The sequence below is a fragment of the Mus musculus genome, chromosome 18 (genome assembly GCF_000001635.26).
Source record: "Mus musculus strain C57BL/6J chromosome 18, GRCm38.p6 C57BL/6J".
Classification (NCBI taxonomy): Eukaryota; Metazoa; Chordata; class Mammalia; order Rodentia; family Muridae; genus Mus; species Mus musculus.
In genome coordinates, this window is record NC_000084.6 from 77,617,910 (window position 1) to 77,636,458 (window position 18,549).

Sequence of the window (18,549 nt, forward strand, 5' to 3'; positions counted from 1 at the left end):
CTTGCTTTCTTATAGAACCTAGGACCAGCAACCCAGGGGCAACACCACCTACAACGGGCTGGGCCCTTTCCCATCAATCACTGATTAAGAAAATCCCCTAGATGTTTGCCTACATCCCCACCTTATGGAGGCATATTCTCAACTGAGGGTCCATCCTGTCATCTCTGATTACTCTAGCTTGTGTGGAGTTAATAGAAAACTAACCAGTACAGAGGGTCTCCCACTGAACCCAAACCTTACTACTGCACTATGCTGGGTGGTCAGCGAGCTCCTGGGATGAGCCTGTCTCCCTCCACCCCACAATGCTGCAGTTACAGGCACACAGGCATGTTCCCAACTTCTATATTAGTGCCAGAGAGTCAAACACAGGTCTTCGTGCTTTCTAGCTTACATTCTTACCCTCTGTGCTGTCCCTTCAGCCCTTAAGTTGCTTAATAAGCATGTGGTCACGGAGATGAAAAATGTACGTTGTCAGAGACCATCCCCTGAGAAAGTGATCCCTTCACAATCTCCTTAACAAGTCAAAGGGCCTTGTACTAAGAGCTGGTTGCCACCCCCTTCCTCCTTATTCCCTTCCTAACACCTAAGGCTGTAAAATTTGAATAACAGTCCCCTCTTCCCTATCTCTTCCCGGAGTTCCCCTGAGATCCAAGGACATGAGCTGTGCCTGAGCCCAGCTTGACTCCCAAGGCTGTTGAGGAGGATCAAGGCTCAAGGCTCTGGAGATAAGATGCAAAGTGCCCGCTGCTTAGCGCCTGACTTCAGCCCCCATGTCAGCAGTCGTCCTTTCCCTTGTTCTTTGTATAACTCTCCCTCGACCCCTCCCCTATTTTCCGCGATGTATGCTTTATAAGGAAAGCACCTCAGCTTAATAAACGAGACCTTGATAGGTTCAATCTACTTGGTCGTCCTGCTCTCTTTCTTTTCCTCCCATTTCCTTCCAGGTTCGCGGTCCCCCTCGCACCCACGAATAACTGAATCCCGCGGGACGGGATAGTAGTCACACAAAATATTGATGCCAAAAAGCGGGGGTTCTTGTGAGAAACCCACTCATGTCAGCAACAGCTCTTTGAATCTGACTGTGGGAAGAACGGGAAAGCTGCAGGCAAAAAAGTTCTAGAATACCATACCCAGATTGTAATGGGCTTTCGGGGGGGGGGGGCAGTTCAGGGGGCCACGATGCTGATGGAGATGCACAGTGATGCCAGGCTTGTGGGGTTGCAGAGAGGCACAAAGACTGTAAGCAGCCGGCACTGTTAGCGATGTTCTTTGACAATGCTCTGCCCATGTCCTAAACCTCGGAGCAACGCTGAATGTCGATGGACTCGTTTGCTTGGTGGAGGAAACGTCAAGGTGCCTAGCATCCAGGCTGTGGCGTGGCTGTTGCTCACTATCTTTAGTTAGCTCTCAAAAGAGAGGGAGCAGAAAAAAAAAAAAAGAAAAGAAAAGAAAAGGAAAGGAAAGGAAAGGAAAGGAAAGGAAAGGAAAGAAAAGAAAAGAAAAGAAAAGAAAAGAAAAGAAAAGAAAAGAAAAGAAAAGAAAAAAGAAAAGAAAAAAGGAGGGAGCAGAAAGCGCTGTTGCAGTTAAGGGCGGGCCAGACACTGTACTGGGACAGTACACATGGGCAGGACCCCTCTCAAAGGAATAAAACTGAAAACACGCTCGAAAAAAACCATTTCTCTCAAAGGAGAGTTCCTGAACAGAGTGTCTTCCTTGCTCGATAAGTTCTCTTAGGGAATGTTTTTCCAGGCTCGGCCACCCAGGCGCACAGGGGCCACTGCAGCTGAGGTGAAAGAGGCACAGGCTGCATTCTGACACGGCAGTGGTGGAACTTGGCTTCATCATCCAGGGGGACTTACATCAAGCTTCCAGAAAGCAGTTAAGGACTGGCACTGTGTACCTTAGTTGAATTCCCAGCATGGAGCCCGATTGGGCTCTTCAGGAAGCTGTAAACTGAAGCTTCCGGTTCTAACCGATACCCCAGGATACTAGAAGTACTAAGAATGTGGACCATCTCCCAAGCATCCCTGCAGGCATGTGATGGAGACAGCCAAAGAAGAGGCCCCATGTTCTACAGGAGGAGGCAGCGTGAGTGGTAAGGCTATGGAGTCCACTGACACTCGGCAGATGCCAACAGGACCCTCAGATGTTGGGTGTAGAGCTGCGGGGTTTTATTTGCCCGGCTCGGTTTTGGCCATCTTTCCTTGCTGTCCACATTCCTTCTTGGAAGGGTAATATTTACTCTGTAGTACAGCATAATAAACATATATAACTTAAAACTTTATTCTCTTTTGGCAGGGATTCACCGTTAAAAAGACCGCCTTGATACAGGGATTAGCATGGCCCGTGAGCAGGAATGACTCACAGCCGTGTGAAGCGGTCCAGACTTTGCTTCCCCAGTCTCCCTCGCATCCTTGATGCTCCGGGATTAACCAAACATCATTCACCAAAAGCTAGAGGTCAGTCAGCTCGGGTAGAGTGCAGACACACTGCACTCCCGGAAGAGCAAGAAGGATCCAAAGTCTGCACTGTGATAACTATGGACCTTTAGTTTCCAGCCCTGCATGTGGGTCGGTTTGCTTCGTCCTTGGTAAGCGATATGAGCTCACAGATCCAAGTCCAGGCTTGTCCGATGCTCACAGTACAAGCTCTTGAGCAAATACGATTGGCTACCGCACTGTGAACGAGGCAGGAGGGCAGGGGGACTGACTCGAATCTTAGCTGTCGACTTTGAAGTCAAACTCAGTGCACCTTGCATTATGACATGGCTGTGCACATACAGGAACCATGAGCTAAATGTTAGGCTTTTGTGTGACTCTTCCCCCAACAAGCTCTTGTGTTCAAAACACTTGGTTCCCAGCAGTTGGTGGTAGGGTTTATACAAGGGTGTGGACATTAGGAGGTGAGGCCAAGCTGGAGGAAGTAGGTTGCTGGGGTGGGGACTTCAGGCTTTACTTTCTACTCAAGGCTGTTTCCTGATGGAGATGTTTCCCCAGAGTGGACACTGGCCAAAGGGTTTCTCTCCATCCCTGAAGAGAAAACAAGACACACAAGGAGATGCGAGGGATCATCCAAGGTTTCCTGGATCTAATGGTTTGGGCTAAGAGACCTGACGACATCCCGATGGGTTTGCCTATGTGTGTTGGTGGTTTAGGATAGCATCTTTTTTTTTTTTTTTAAAGATATTTATTTATTTGTACAGTGTTTTGCCTGCATGTATGCCTGCATGCCAGAAGAGGGCACCAAATCCCATTACAGATGGTCGTAAGCTACCACATGGTTGCTGGGAATTGAACTCAGGACTTTTGGAAGTACAGTGTTCTTAACCTCTGAGCCATCTCTCCTAGTATAGCATCTTTTATCACTGTTTCTCATTTTGTACTAAAATGTGCCATGGTTAGCTTCTTCTCTAGCCATGTCTACTTAGGGATTTAAATGATTCTCACTCTCGTGTGTGCATTCCCCTTTTAGATTTGCAACGTTTTCTTCTATAATTTCATGAACAGGTTTCTGTGCTTTTGTTCTGGTTTTGTTTGTTTGGTTTTGTTTGTGACAGGGTTTCTCTGTGTAGCCCTGGCTGTCCTAGATGACCTTTGTAGACCAGGCTGTCCTCAAACTCACAGAGATCCACCTGCCACTGCCTCTGGATTTAAGGCATGCACCAGCACTCCCAGGAGGTTTGGTTTCTTTATCACGTCGCTTAGTTCGTGGAAGTTGCAGTCACATGTGTTCTGGCTTCTCTTCCTGTTGTTGTGACAAATGGGACCAAAAGCAACTTGGGAAGGATTTATTTGACTTACACTTTTCAGTCACAGTCTGTCTTTGAGGGAAGTCAGGGAAGGAACCAAAGCAGAGGTCAATGGAAGCGTGGGTCACTCTGAGGCTACGTTCTTTTAAATCTTTTTCTTTTCATTTGCGACTATAATTATGTCATTTCCCCTTACCTTTCCTCCCTCCACCCCCTCCCATGTACACCTTCCACCCTGTTCTTTCTCAAATCACGGCCTCTTTTTCTTTGTTGGTGTTGGTAGTGGTGGTGTGTGCTTGTGTGCATGTGTGTGTGTGGGGGGGGGTGTGTGTTTGTGTGTGTGCACGCACATGTGTCTATTTGTGTGTTTGTGTGTTATGTATAGTGTGTGTGTGGTGTTTGTGTGGTATGTGTGGTGTTTGTGTGGTATGTGTGGTGTTTGTGTGGTATGTGTAGTGTGTGTGTGGTATGTGTAGTGTGTGTGTGTGTGTGTGTGTGTGTGTGTCATGTGTAGTGTGTGTATGTGTGTAGTATGTATACTGTGTGTGTGTGTGTGTGTTTGTATGCATAGTGTGTGTGTGGTGTGTGTGTGTGTGTGTGTGGTGTGTGTGTGTGTGGTGTGTGTGGTATGTATAGTGTGTGTGTGTGTGTGGTATGTGTAGTGTGTGTGTGGGTGTGGTATGTGTAGTATGTGTGTGGTGTGTGTTCGTGTGGTATGTGTAGCGTGTGTGTGGTGTGTGTGTCATGTGTAGTGTGTGTATGTGTGTGTGTGGTATGTGTAGTGTGTGTGTGGGGTGTGTGTGTGTGTGTGTGTGTGTGTGTGTGTGGTGTGTGTGTGTGTGTGGTATATATAGTGTGTGTGTGTGTTGTTTGTGTGGTATGTGTAGTGTGTGTGTAGTATGTATACTGTGTGTGTGTGTGTGGTATATGTAGTGTGGTGTGTGTGTGTGGTGTGTGTGTACGTGTGCGTGTGTGGTGTGTGTGTACGTGTGCATGTGTGTTGTTACTATGTAAATACACCCGCTCAGTCTGTATGTTACATCTATGTATGTTTTCAGGGCTGCCCATTTGGTACCAGATAACCAACCGAGCCGTGTGCTCGGGGACGGCCGTCTCTCCCGCTCTCAGCTCCTCGGTTCCCTGTGGTCCTTTGGGACCTTTCTTACATGGCAGTTACGCTCTTTGGGCAGCCATGTTGCTTTGCTTCCTCCCACTTCTTATGTTTCTGTGTATCCATCTGAGCATCTGGATGCCTCCTGGTTTTATTTCAGGGTCTTCTCAGGGAGTGACAGATTCTTGAGGGTCTGATGCCCAGTACCACTTACAAAAGGGAAAAAAATCCACCATGGTAACAGCACAGTAACAACCAGCCACACATCACAGTGGCCACCGAACAGAACACAGCCACCACCGTGCAGTCCACTATCAATTTAAAAGCATTTTGAGTAGATGTAGAAATAGCAAATAAATGAGATTAAAGAAAGGAGTAGATGGAGGGAGGAAACTAAGACCAAAGCTTCAACAGGAGGAGCAAAGGCCGGGCTTGGAGGCCCAGCCTCCATCTCAGCACTCAGGAGGCAGAGGCAGGCCAACCTACACAGAAAGTGCCATGCCAGTCAGGGCTATAGAACATGGTGAGATCCTGTCTCAAAAAGAAAAAGAAAAAGAAAAAAAAATGGGGATGGGGGAGAGATGGAGGAGAATGTTGTGAAGAGAAAGAGTTCAGAACTAAAGAACATTACCAATAATGGGAAATTTAATAACAACAAGAAATTCAAATATTAAAAAATTAAAGCTGCAGAGTGATGGTGGTGCCCGGCTTTAGTCCCAGCACTTGGGAGACAGAGTTCAAGGCCAGCCTGGTCTACATGGCAAATTCTAGGACAGCCAGGACTATGAAGAAACCCTGTCTCAAAAAAACCCTAAATAAATAAATCCATAAAAGCTTCAAAAAGAGAAAAAAGAAAAAAAAAAGAAAGGAAAGGAAAGGAAAGGAAAGGAAAGGAAAGGAAAGGAAAGGAAAGGAAAGGAAAGGAATATAAAGGTATAGCCCACAGAGATAGCTCCGTTGAAGAAGTGCACGTTGAACTGAGGTCAATGCCCACCATCCACGTGAGAACAAAGAAGCCGACCTGGCTCCGGAGGTGGAGGCAGGATGATCCCTGGGTGACCAGGAAGCTGCTCAATGAGCTTCAGGTTCAGCTAGAGATCCCGCCTAGAAAGAATGGGGTGGGGGTGCTGGCGAGATGACTCAGCAGTGAAAGGCGCTTGCTGTTCGTCTAAAGAGCTGAATTCAGCCTTGAGAAACCACATGCTAGAAGTAGTAGAAATAGAGAGGACCGACTCTCATCAACTGTCCGCTTGTCTCCAGTGCTACCTGGACTGCCTTAACGGGGGGGCTCTCCCTTCCCTGACGCCCAGGAACTGTGTGGGTGGAGCCCTGTTTCTTTTCAGAGGCTATATCCCCCACTCCACCTCTCACACCCTACAGTCCTTTGTGACTCCCAATGGTTTCCTCTCCTCCTCTCCGGGTTATCCTGACTCTTCTTACTGACCGCATCAGAGAGAGACAGGTTCTAAAGTTCTCATCTTCCCTGGATGCTTTGATACCAGTCGTCTACATTGGCTTGAACACATCTCCTGCAGTTTCTTGTTTTGTGCACCCGTTTTCTGGCCTGTGGTGTTGTTCTGAAGACTGTAGAGCTTTAAGACCTGGCTGGTGCAAATGCTTGGTCCATGGAGAGGGGCACTATTAGGAGGTGTGGCCCTGTTGTGGTGGGCGTGGCCTTGTTGGAGGAAGCCTGTCACTGTGAGGGTGGGCTTTGAGGTCTCCTATTTTCAAGCTATGGCTAGCAAGGCACACGTCTGCCTTTGGATCAGCTAGAGCTCTCAGCTCCTCCAACACCACATCTGCCCACATTCAGCCATGCTTCCCACTATGATGATGATGGACTGAACCTCTGAAACTGTAAGTCAGCCCCAATTCAATGTTTTCTTTTGTAAGCGTTGTCTTGGTCATGGTGTCTGTTCACAGCAATAGAATCCAAACTAGAACACCCTGCCACCCTTAAGTTTCTTTGTCAGATTTCCGGTCACAATGAATAAGAGAAGCAGCTAATAGCCTGAAGTGAGGATCTTTCTTATTTATTTATTTACTTACTTACTTACTTATTATATTTAAGTACACTGTAGCTGTCTTCAGACACTCCAGAAGAGGGCGCTAGATCTCGTTACGGATGGTTGTGAGCCACCATGTGGTTGCCGGGATTTGAACTCAGAACCTTCAGAAGAACAGTCAGTGCTCTTAACCGCTGAGCCATCTCTCCAGCCCTGAAGTGAGGATCTTGATAGTGAACCGTCACACATTTGATTTGTCACATCTCTGCACCTCTCTGCAGAGGTGACCATTACCCCAGATGTGCTTATTGTTGTGTGATTACTGGATATTTTTCAGTTTTCTAGGTAGAAATATCCAGATCCATTACCCATCTCGCTCTTCTTTCAGTCTATTTATCCCTGGTTGACTTAGAGCTTGCTATGTAGACCAAGCTGGCCTGGAACTTAACAGACATCCATCTGCCTCTGTCTCCCAAGTGCTGAGTTAAAGGTGTGTGTCACCACAGCTGGCCTTTGTCTACTTGTGTGTGGTTTGAGTCATGAGAATATATTCAGACACAAGTTTAAGCCCTCTAAATATTTTCTCCAATTGGATGAGTAGTCTTCTATATTTCTTGGTGGTATCCTTTGAAGTACAAAAGTTTTGAATTTAAACAAGGCAAAATTATCAGAAAAATTAAAATAAAAGTTCTGTTGCCCATGCTCTTGGCATTATCTCTAAGTTCTGAAGCAGCTACAGAAACCAGGTCCTGGGCATACGCATTTCTAGTGGCACGGTCAGAAAGCCGGGAAAGGGTTTTTATTCTACTTAAAACTCTTCTGGTGCTATCATAAATATTTAATACAGAAACGGTATTAAATAATTAAATATTAAAACAAAATGCCAAGCCCAGTGGCACAGACCCTAGACCTCTAGCACATGGAAAGAAAAGAATATCAAATCCAAGGCCAAACTAGATTACATGGTGAAACATTGTTTCAGAGAGACAAAAACAAAACTGTCAGTGTCCTGAAGCTGAGCCCATGGTAGCACAAACTTCCATCAACCCCATCATTCAGGAGGCAGAAGCAGAGGCAGGCAGATCTCTGAGTTCAAGGCCAGCCTGGTCTACAGAGAGCGTTCCAGGACAGCCAGGGCTACACAGGGAAACCCTGTGTCAACAAATAAAACAAAACTGTCATTGTTCTGTTTTTATTACCCAACCTAAGAAACTGTAGTGCTGAAACTGATGGCTGTGTCCTCATCAAACTTCTCTCTGCAGAGGTGACCATTGCCCCAGATGTGCTTATGTTTCTCATATGTACTCCTTATTAATATGCAGTGTTACTTCATCTTTTGAAAGGGACTTTACATAGATTTAAGCACTTGGGTTAAAAGACAGTCTCAGGAAAGGGAACAAACACATCCAAGGGCTTCTAAAGAGACAGCTGCACTCAGGCCTCAAGTTCTATGTCAAATGGGTGCTAAGAAACTTAAATGGGTCCCTAGTGAACTGAGACAATCTGCGTAGGACTACAGCTGACTCTATCACCCCTTCTACCCTTTATGATCTCTTTATTGTCTTGCCTTGAACTTCTTCCAAGGGGTCCATCTGCCTGTGGACCTATCTCCAAGTTCCTCTTCCTCTGTGCGTGCTGGGGTCCTTCAGGACATCACTGAGGGTTCTGGCTGAGCGCAGGGAATCGCTGCCAGATTCCAGGACATCCAGCCTCCTATGAGTCTCCTCAAAGAACTGTCGTATGGAGGAGGGTGACAGCGGCTGCAGAAGGGAGTCTTGGCCTCCGAGGAAGCACTTCCCAACATCCTCCTTCAGTTTTTAGGTTTCAAAATGAGTGACGTCATTTAATCTTTTGCATTTTGCTTTTTCTCTGATCTCACTGAGACAAAATCATGTTGCTGCAGCTGATTTAAGTATACAAATACACCTCTACTTATTCATCGTCATAGTGGCTTGGGAGAGCAATGAATACATCTTAAGGGATCCACGCTGGAATGGCTCAAAATGGAAAACTAGCAAGAAGCACTTTGTTCACACACATATATATATATGTGTGTGTGTATATGTGTGTATATATATATGTGTGTGTATATATGCATATATATATATATACACACACATACATACATATACACACACACACACACACACACACACACACACTTTAATTCTTTGATTCTTTAATTCTCCTTAAAACCTTGGCTTTCCACTTCTCAGCCTGATCCTTGCCTTCCTCCTTCCTTTAAAATTATAACCCAAACTTTAAAGACACATTTTACTTCTTGGCCCTGTATCTACATGTGAGGACTTATACTCCATATACAACATACAAGGACTTTGTATAGCAGTGCTGTCTCCAGTTAATTTTCAATGATCCTGCTTTTACCGAAACACCAAACTGGCTTATAGACAGGGTGAACTGTCTCCGTGACTTCCTTCTATCCATTACAAGCACAGATGGCATGACTAAAGGGACCGTCCCATGAAGGTACCCTGATGTATAGACCTGCTCAGCTGGAACTAGACAATTCCAGTTTCCCCAATTATTGAGGAAAATTATGTTCCCAGAAGCCAGGAAATAAGTTGCTACTGCTGTGTCTCCTTTTAAAAATGTATATCCATTCCTAACTATAAAAAAGCCAGTCTGTAAAGTTTGCAACCGTTCTTGCTTATAGGGCATCTGAATTTTCAGGATTCATAACCATAGAATCTCCTACAGAAAGTTTGCAGAGCCAATCCAAAGCCTGAGCCCACATAGGTGTGGCTTAGCTGTGTGGTTTTGGTACCTATGTTCAAATCTCTAACCACTTGCCCAATCGAATATTTATCTACTCAGAAAGATGTCTCATTCTTCTCTGGCTGGAATAAGATACAGCCAGTAGCAAAAATAATAATAATAAAAAAAAGAATTAAGGAGGGGCTGAAGAGATGGCTCAGTGGTTACTAGTGGGCACTGATCTCAAGGAGACTCAAGTCTGGCTCTGGCTACAGCACTCATGTCAGGCAGATCATAGCCATCTGTTACTCTAACTCCAGGAAACCTGACCACCTTTGACCTCCACAAACACTTTGCACTTATCACACACACACACACACACACACACACACACACACACACACACACACACACGACTAAAAATAAAATCTTAAAAAAAAAAAAAAAGAAAGAAAAGAAACAAAGGGAAACACCAAGTAAAGAAAGGAGGGTTTTTAAAAAATCATATAAAACACAAAATTGTCCTAGGCAGTCTGTGTGTAACTCTGGATCTGTTGTCATGAGTTTGCTCAGCTTCTGATGTGTAAATTCTTAACAATCTTATCCCATGTGGAAATTGAGAAACACTCTTTTAAAACTTTGAAAGCCAAGGTTCACAGTCAAGGCTGCACAGGCGGGTGTTGGTTCTCCAACACCTTCTGAAAACCTCAGCAAGTGCACACTGACATCCTTTGCACAGCGTTTCTGAGTAAGCAGCTTGAACCCGGAAAGCACTACTGAACAATGAATCCTATCCCCAAACAGCTTTGTTAGAGACAGACCTCCTGGGAGCTAATGAAGCCCATTTACAGAACCAACGACGTATTCTCTAAATTAAAACAAGCAAACACCGGGCTGGAGAGATGGCTCAGTGGTTAAGAGCACTGAGCTCTTCCGAAGGTCTGGAGTTAAATCCCAGCAATCACATGGTGGCTCACAACCATTTGTAATGAGATCTGATTCCCTCTTCTGGTGTGTCTGAAGATAGTTACAGTGTACTCACATATAATAAATAAATCTTTAAAAAAGGAAGGGAGGGAGGGAGGGAGGGAGGGGAGGGAGGGAGGGAGGGAGGAAAAACAAACAAATACAAACCTCAAGTCCCTTTAGCATCATCCAGTTTTTTGAGGTTACCCACCTCTGACCTGACAGCTCTAATGAAATAATGATGCACCCTAAAAATCAAATGTGCATTTTTTACAGTCAGGTATAGAGTGAAGATCCACTTCGCCATCTCACTCGAGACAAGTGTTACTTGAAGGGAACAGATCTAATTCCTCTAAGGTGTCAGTTACCAAAGCACAAAGGGTAGAGGGTCCCCATAAGCTTCTTTCAGCATCGAGGGAGGAAGTTCTATAGATAAAACTAACCAATGGATGTGTTATCAGGCAGCATGCTAAATCTAGACCCCTCTAGCCACTGTGCCATACTCTTTTTTTTTTTTTTTTTTTTGGTTTTTCGAGACAGGGTTTGTCTGTATATAGTCTTGGCTGTCCTGGAACTCACTTTGTAGACCAGGCTGGCCTCGAACTCAGAAATCTGCCTGTCTCTGCCTCCCAAGTGCTGGGATTAAAGGCGTGCGCCACCACCGCCCGGCTCTGTGCCATACTCTTTGCAGAGTTGACTTAGTCACTGGATGCGTGCCCGTCCTTTACCTACCCATCAAATGCAACACCAAGGGCAAGCAGAAAAAAAGCATGGATCCCCATCACACACTGGGACCCCTGCATAAAGCCCTATCGACCTGAAAGGCGGAGTAGAGGTGTGGGGGGACAGAAGCACCATCGCTTCTGGGGTGAGCAGGCGTTCCTCCCTGTGTCTGATGATCAGACTCATCTTCGACACTTCTGAGCTCACCACTCTTGTTCTCTGAGCCAACGTTCCACTGTAGCCCAGGAACCTCCCTCATTCCATGTATCAGTCTGACCTTGGTACCCACATGATGGAAGAGAGAACTGATTGCTATTGAGTTGTTTTCTAAACCCAGTGCATGAGTGGGCATCAAGGAAGGGGGTAAATGTTGTACAAGTTAGACTTATTTTATGTGTACACTGTTAAGTATGCCTGTGTCTGGTACCCTCAGAAGTCAGAAGAGGACATCATATCCCCTTGACCTGGAATTATAGGCAGTTACAGACTGCAATGTGGGTGCTGGGAATTGAACTTGAGTCCTTTGCAGAAACAGTCAGGACTCTTAACCACTGAGCCATCTCTTAAGCCCCCGAGTTTCTGATGATGATAATGGAAGAATCTGCGTATGATGGAACACACCTTTAATCCCAGCACTTGGAGGCAGAAACAGGCAGATCACTGTGAGTTGGAGGCCAGTCTGATACACATAGTGAGCTCCAGGCAAGGCTACATAGTAACTTTCTCCAGCCCCCTCCCACCCCCCCACCCCCCGCAGACAGAAAGGCATCAGAAGAGAATCATACTTACCAAGATCTAAGAAAGCTGCTCCTTCCAGAGCAGGAACATAGCTAAAATAAAACTGGATGTATGTGTACTACATGTATAACTGTATCTACAGGATTGATCTGTGATTTTTTTTTCCCTTTTAGATTGAAGTTATAGTGAAGTGATGTCTACAGTAAAAAACAAACCAACAAGGCAGTGGCTGTCAACCTTCCCAATGCTGTGACCCTTTATATGGTCCCTCACGTTGTGGTGACCCCCCAATCAAGTTCTTGGTTGCTACTTCATAACTGTAATTTTGCTACTGTTATAAATAGTACTGTGAACCTTTGCCATGCAGACCCTGTGATGGCCTTGACCTACAGGTTGAGGACCTCTACAGTAAGGGCAGGCAAACCATAGTCCAGCAGGGACTCACTCCTGCAGGAAGGCCGAGCGAGACAAGCACTGGCCACATATTGCTTTATTTGCATGTGCCTAGACTACAAATGGCAAACGGTTTCCTTGTAGAGTCACAGAAGTGTTTGTGTGAGCGTAAACTCTCAGTAGGTACTACTATGTCCGAGTTTCAAGTACAAGGCAGCATGAAGAAGGCATTTCAAACAAACTGGAAGTGGCCCCTGCTTGGCCAACAGAGTCACTAAGAACCAGACTCAGAGACTCTGGAGTTGAGAGGCAGGGTTTAGGAGCTAGGTCTCTTCCTACAGCTCCATTCTTCATGCACTTTACAAAAGGCATGACGTGTTCACCTATGGCTTCTACTGCTTTTGTAACCAAATAAGACTGAAAGCAGAACCAAGCTAGGAATAGAGTTCACGGGGCTACTGAAACACTGTCAAATCACATACAATCATGGTGGACAGAGCCCGGCATGTTCTTTTCTGAAAAGTGACTAGTTCTCAATGGAATTCTGTTCCTGGGAGCAAAGGTCCCTTCAACTGTGCCTAAAATCTCACTGGCCTTAGCTAAAGAGAGAGATACAGGCTATAGGGAAGCTAATGTAAAGCTGTCTTTCCTTTTGTCTTTCACTGCTTTGTACGAGGGCACGTCCCCAAGTGTTTATGGGGAGGGGCATGGAGAAGTACCTTGGTTGTCATCCGCAGGAATGCCATCCGCCTCCTGGAGGCAGAGTCAGCCTGTCCAGGCTCTGTGCTCCGGGGATCAATCCTCTTGTCTTACACCTCCCCGGTGTGGGAGCCAGCCGTGCTCCGAGAGTGTGAGAGTGTGAGAGTGTGAGAGTGTGCCAGCCACCAGCTTCTTACGTGGGTGCAGGAGATCAAACCCAGGTCCTCAGGTCTGGCAAGTACTTTACCAACTGAGCCAACCCCTAATCCCATTAAACTGCTTTCCCCTTGATCTGACATGCCTTAGTAACATATCTTAAAGACAGGATACAGATATTGATTAGAAAACTAGGCTTCTTATAATGAGTGGTCTGTTAACAAAATGTAACACGTTTTCATCTCCAAAGGATAGCTTGGGAAAGGTTCCTCCCAGACTCCACCTTATTAACTGAGACAGGAAGAAAACATTCTCAGAAAGAGTCACTGTTTAAATACACTCTATTTTTATTTTATCTTAAAATAGTTTAACCTTTATGCTACAGACTTATTTCAAAAAACAAAATCTTATCTTGCACCAAAAAATATATATATAACACTCTGTTTTTTTTTTCTCCAAAGACCATTAAATACTAAATGGAAACAAAACCTAAATAATGATGTAAAGAACCAAATTCATTTTACAAACTTGAGTTGCACATTTGGAAAACATTCCGTCTACGCAGTGATTTGTTGTCACTGCATCAAGTCCACGCTCAGTCCCAGCAACAGCAGATCTGTGAACGCCAAGTGCACTGGTTCCTAGCCACACAATGGCTGACAATTCATGTTCAAGGTAAGAAGAGCAAAAGATTCCGTGACCTTTGCACTCTTTAAAGAACAAAGCAACAACAGAAACATTTCCTAGTTTCCAGTGATTTTTTTAGATCACTACCCTTTGAAATTTGTTAGAGAATAAGTAGTGTTTTAAATAAAAAGAAAAAATACAACAGCATTGAACTAAAATACGTGATTATTTTCAACAAACAGTGCACAGTCTGAGGAAGTTTGGTTAGGGTGCAATAGTTTTATATACACATGGAAGTCACATCACACACATACAGGGAAACAGGAATTGGGGCTCGGCTCTTTGCCTTTAACAAAAAAAAAAAAAAAAAAAAAAAAAAAAAGTCAAAACTAAGACTAAATTGTGCCCCAGGCTTTTGCAAGCCCGTGACACAGTACAAAAGAAGCAGGCAACATCTGTCTTAAATTCCTTGTGGTGCTAATTTGCTAACAGTAGGTGAACAAATGACTGAACTAGCAAACCAGGCAGGTCATGCTTTGGAACTGTGCTGACAAGCGCATGCTAGGGCTGATCTCTCATACTGATGGCGTCCGTTAGTCTACAGTTAGTTCTCAACCTTCCTGACGCTGCAACCCGTGAAAGAGTCGTTCGCCCCTAAAGGGGCCGTGACCCACAGGTTGAGAACCACGGCTCTGTAGCTGCACTAGAACCGCCAGTGACAAACAGCCAGGTTTCTGCTTCTGCTTCTGGTTCTGGTTCTGGTTCTGGTTCTTCAAATTGGAGGGGAGGGGAAGGGAATTAATCACATTTATGGCATAAACCAATCTATGATCCCACTATATCCCTCAAACAATGTCTTGGCAAAGCATAAAGAACTCATGGTACCAATGTAAAAGTCTGATTAGGAAACAATACTTTTAAAGAAATTTCCAATGTATGAGAGTTGTATGTCACAGAATTTGACTAATACCTTGCCAGAAATCACATTTCCACTCTCCTGGATGTAGTAATAACGGAGGAGTTCAACTGCCCCCATAATTGGTTATGAGATGGGAAGTGGGAAAGTTCCATACTTGCTAGAGAGAGCAGACTGCCCCAAGCTTCCCTTCACTTGCATATTAATGTCTAACGCTCGTTCTGATGCACCAAATCAAGTAGTCAGGGTCGGATACCAGGAGCATCTGTGTGCAACCTAAGATAAAGGGCCAGAAAAGAGCCTGGCTGCAACTCCCCTCTAACCCAGTCCGCAGCACACCCAAAGAAAGGGGATGGCTAAAAAGACTAAAGAAAATGTCAGGGAAACTATCTGTTGTGTAGACTTGAACAGAACATTTTTAACATGAAAATAAGTAATGCGAAAACATTCTTTAAAATGGGGCTGTGCCATTCGGGGAGATAGATATAAGCTGCAAAAACTTCAAGTCATACCCTCCACTGTATTCTCTTACCAATGATTTTCTGGAAAACACAGACCAGAAATTATGTTTCTGCTTTGTTGAGTATTTTAATTCAAGTAAAAAAAAAAAATGTGTAACAGTAAAACTCAATAAATTAATCCTAAAGCAAGATGTGAAAGTGCAAAGATAACCCAGCAGTGAGTTTCCAGAAGCTCTGTTTTGCTCTGGCCTCTGGGTCTTTGGTTTCTATCTAGGAGAGTGAGCAATGATGCACTGACACTGGAGATCATGGCTTTACAGCCTGGTTAGCAGGACAGTAGTAGACTGAAGAAAAGATGAGAAGGTGGTGAGCAGAGGGCAGGTCAAATGAGATTACGCCAGACAACATCATCGAGCACATGCTCAAATGCATCCCTACAGAAGGAGTCTACACAAGAACTGAACAACCAGGAGAATAATGAATAAACCTGTCTTCATGTAAGAAAACAGAAAGGCCAGGCAGATGGAGCCAGGCAGACCCATGCAGGAGCATGCAGGCAGGCTGTGTCTCATTCTTCTCAGGGCCTCCAAACATCCACCCTGCACAGTGCTTTGTACAGAGTAGGTCCTTGGTCAATGTGTGTGCACTGAATAAAAGTGGTGGGTCTCATCCTGTAATGAGGATGTCACCAAGGTATTTGAGGAGGGAAGGCAAAGAACATAGCAACACCGCATGAAAACAAAACCAGAAACATGTGATGTCTTCTGAGCCAATATTACTTCACTCCCCCTCTGCACAACACATAGTGTTCTAATTCTAGGTATTGCTTTTTAAAAGTACTTCACTAGTAACTACAACATTATAGGAAAAAAGGTAGTAAGTGATGCCACAAAATTCCTCTGCTGGCATTTCCTAAAGTCCCTGAAGTTTCTATGACCCTTTACTAATTGTTTTAAATACTGTTAAGACAGTACTATCAATGTGCTTTGCATCTGATTTCTTATGGTATATTTTGATTTCTCTTGTATACATATTTTTAGAAGGCAGAGAAGAAAACTACTCAAACACAGCCCGGGTCCAGTTAAACAGTGGTCACACCCTCTATGGAGCAAGCAGACATGAGACAAGGCACTGTGCGCTCAGATTTGCAAGTGCCTACATATCCGGATGCCACCCGGCCTTTTACAGTCGCCCTGCTCCAGGAACAGGTTTCCATGTCTGCTTACTGTTTGAATAAACCAGGAGAAAAAAGTTGAGAGGTACAGATTTCCCACTGATCTCTCAATGCACTCCTCAGATATCCAGATAGTCTCAAACAATTGTGAATTATTGCAACAAAGAGACCAACTGAGTCCCCTTAATAGTATTTGGAAATAAAAGGGGGCATTTCAAATATTTGTGTTATGGCAAACAGACAAAGAGCTGTGTCAGGAAAGAAGGCAGAAGAAGTAAGCTAAAGGAAAAATATATTTTATAATACTTCTGTCTTCCACATCTAAGGAAGGGTTTTCTAAATGCACATGCCCTACCAGGTGCCAATGAGGTCCTGACTGATAAGTGTGCAAATGCCCAAGACCAGGGGTGACAGTGACGCAGACAGAGAGTGGTCACAGCTAGATATTAAATTCATTATACAGAAAAATAAATATAAGACTCAAAACCTGAAATCCATTTTGCCTAGTAAGTAAAATATTATTCTAAATGGAGAGTGACTTTAAGGTAGGTCACCGAGCAAAATGAAGCTGCCTAATAAAATCCACCATTCTCATTTTCTTGTTGAGGAAAAGAAAAAATTATTTCTCTGTGCTAAGTTATTTTCCTAAGTGAATTATTTTAATAAAAGGGGGAGTTACCATGAATTTCCATCCCACAAATGCCACACACAGCTTCGGAAGCTGAAGCTAGGAAATGAACTTCCATGTCACAGAGAGGCGCTGGAAGGAACAGTGCAGAGGGACAGTGACACTGCATTACAGTAGGTATTTGCGTCTGCTATCCTCATCCAAGGTAAGGTCGACGACCTCTGCTGGCGAAGCCCACGTCTGCTGCGGGGTCACAGCAGTCCATGACTGTGCGGGCCGGGAGCCCACATACTGCGGGCCAGAGCCATGCTTCCAGGAAGAGACACTCTGGATCACGCCTCCTCGGGGGTGAGCACACCTGCAATTGCGGGAAGAGTGAAGTCCCGTTAATCTTACCATGGCAATGACATTAGTTGTGCTGATCAACACTTTAAGTTCTATTATACAAGTTCATGATGCCCATCAGTGCCTTTCTCTCTCCTCTCTACTTGCCTGTCTCCTCCTCCCACCCCTCCCTCTCAGTTTAGTTTTTAAAAGACTGAGGACTCGATCAAGTCGGTGAGCTGTGCTCCAGTCAGTTACTGACAACAGGGAAGATGACTTGTCTCTGGGCTCACGTAAATCTCTGGGATTCCTATGGTAGGAAATAAGAAATTCTCAACAGAATGAACAATCTTAGTTGAGACAACAAGAAAAATGGGTAAAATCTGCCTGTAAAACAGTTCTGTAACACAAATAACCATATTTTAAAAAGTGAGAATAACGCCATTTCACAGGTTTTATTTCTAAGACTGTGTGGAAACTGCACCTTGCATAAACAGATCTATGTGTCTCACACTGTGGCTCAGTGAAAGGAGCTAGGCTGAGCCCTCAGTTTCCAGCATACTGGAGGGAAGAAACACTCTGCTGATCAGTCACACGAGTTCACCAGGAAAACTAGTTCACTCCAGAAACACTAGCATCATGAATTTCATATTCTAGCCAAATGATAAAACCAGAGCCTCCCCAGAGGAAGCACAAGAGAAGTCTTGACTCAAATAAGAGAAAGGCAGAAGGCTGGAGTTCTAATCCCACACCAGAAATTATTGAATGTCCCATGTAACTCCTGTGTGAGGTGACAAACAGCATGCATTCTGACAGTCAACAACCAGAGTTCAACCATCACCACATATCATATACATAATAATAATGATGGGGGGAGGGGAACCCTTGCGTTTAAACCATACATCTCCCAAAATTACAGACACATTCCTCCAAAGGTTAGCTTGCCAACAACCAAGAGAAGCATGGAGGACAGAGTCGCTGGGACCAAGGCATATGGTAGAATACAGGCTTTTTGTCTGGGTTTGGGTTGGTTGGGTTGTTTGTTTTCTTCTTTTGGACAAGGTTTTGCTCCATATCCTAGAATAGTCCTAAACTGACCATGTACCATAAACTGGCCCTGAAGTCACACTAATTCTTCTACCTCATCCTCCTGAATGCTGGGAT

General features: G+C 44.6%; 1 protein-coding gene across 7 annotated transcripts in view; it reads right to left on the bottom strand.

Annotated features, from left to right (window-relative positions):
* Positions 1-13,578: 13,578 nt before the first annotated feature.
* The window catches only part of 8030462N17Rik (RIKEN cDNA 8030462N17 gene), an 83,003-nt gene continuing 78,032 nt past the window's right edge, over positions 13,579-18,549 (bottom strand). For 5 of the 7 annotated variants that reach the window (XM_006526426.2, NM_001368759.1, XM_011247069.3 and 2 more), the window contains one exon: positions 13,579-17,419. In XM_006526426.2, coding sequence (XP_006526489.1) covers positions 17,230-17,419 — 190 coding nt within the window. In that variant the 3' untranslated portion in view covers positions 13,579-17,229. The remainder of the gene's footprint in view (positions 17,420-18,549) is intronic. The other 2 variants (XM_011247067.3, XM_011247070.3) reach the window with 2 other exon arrangements.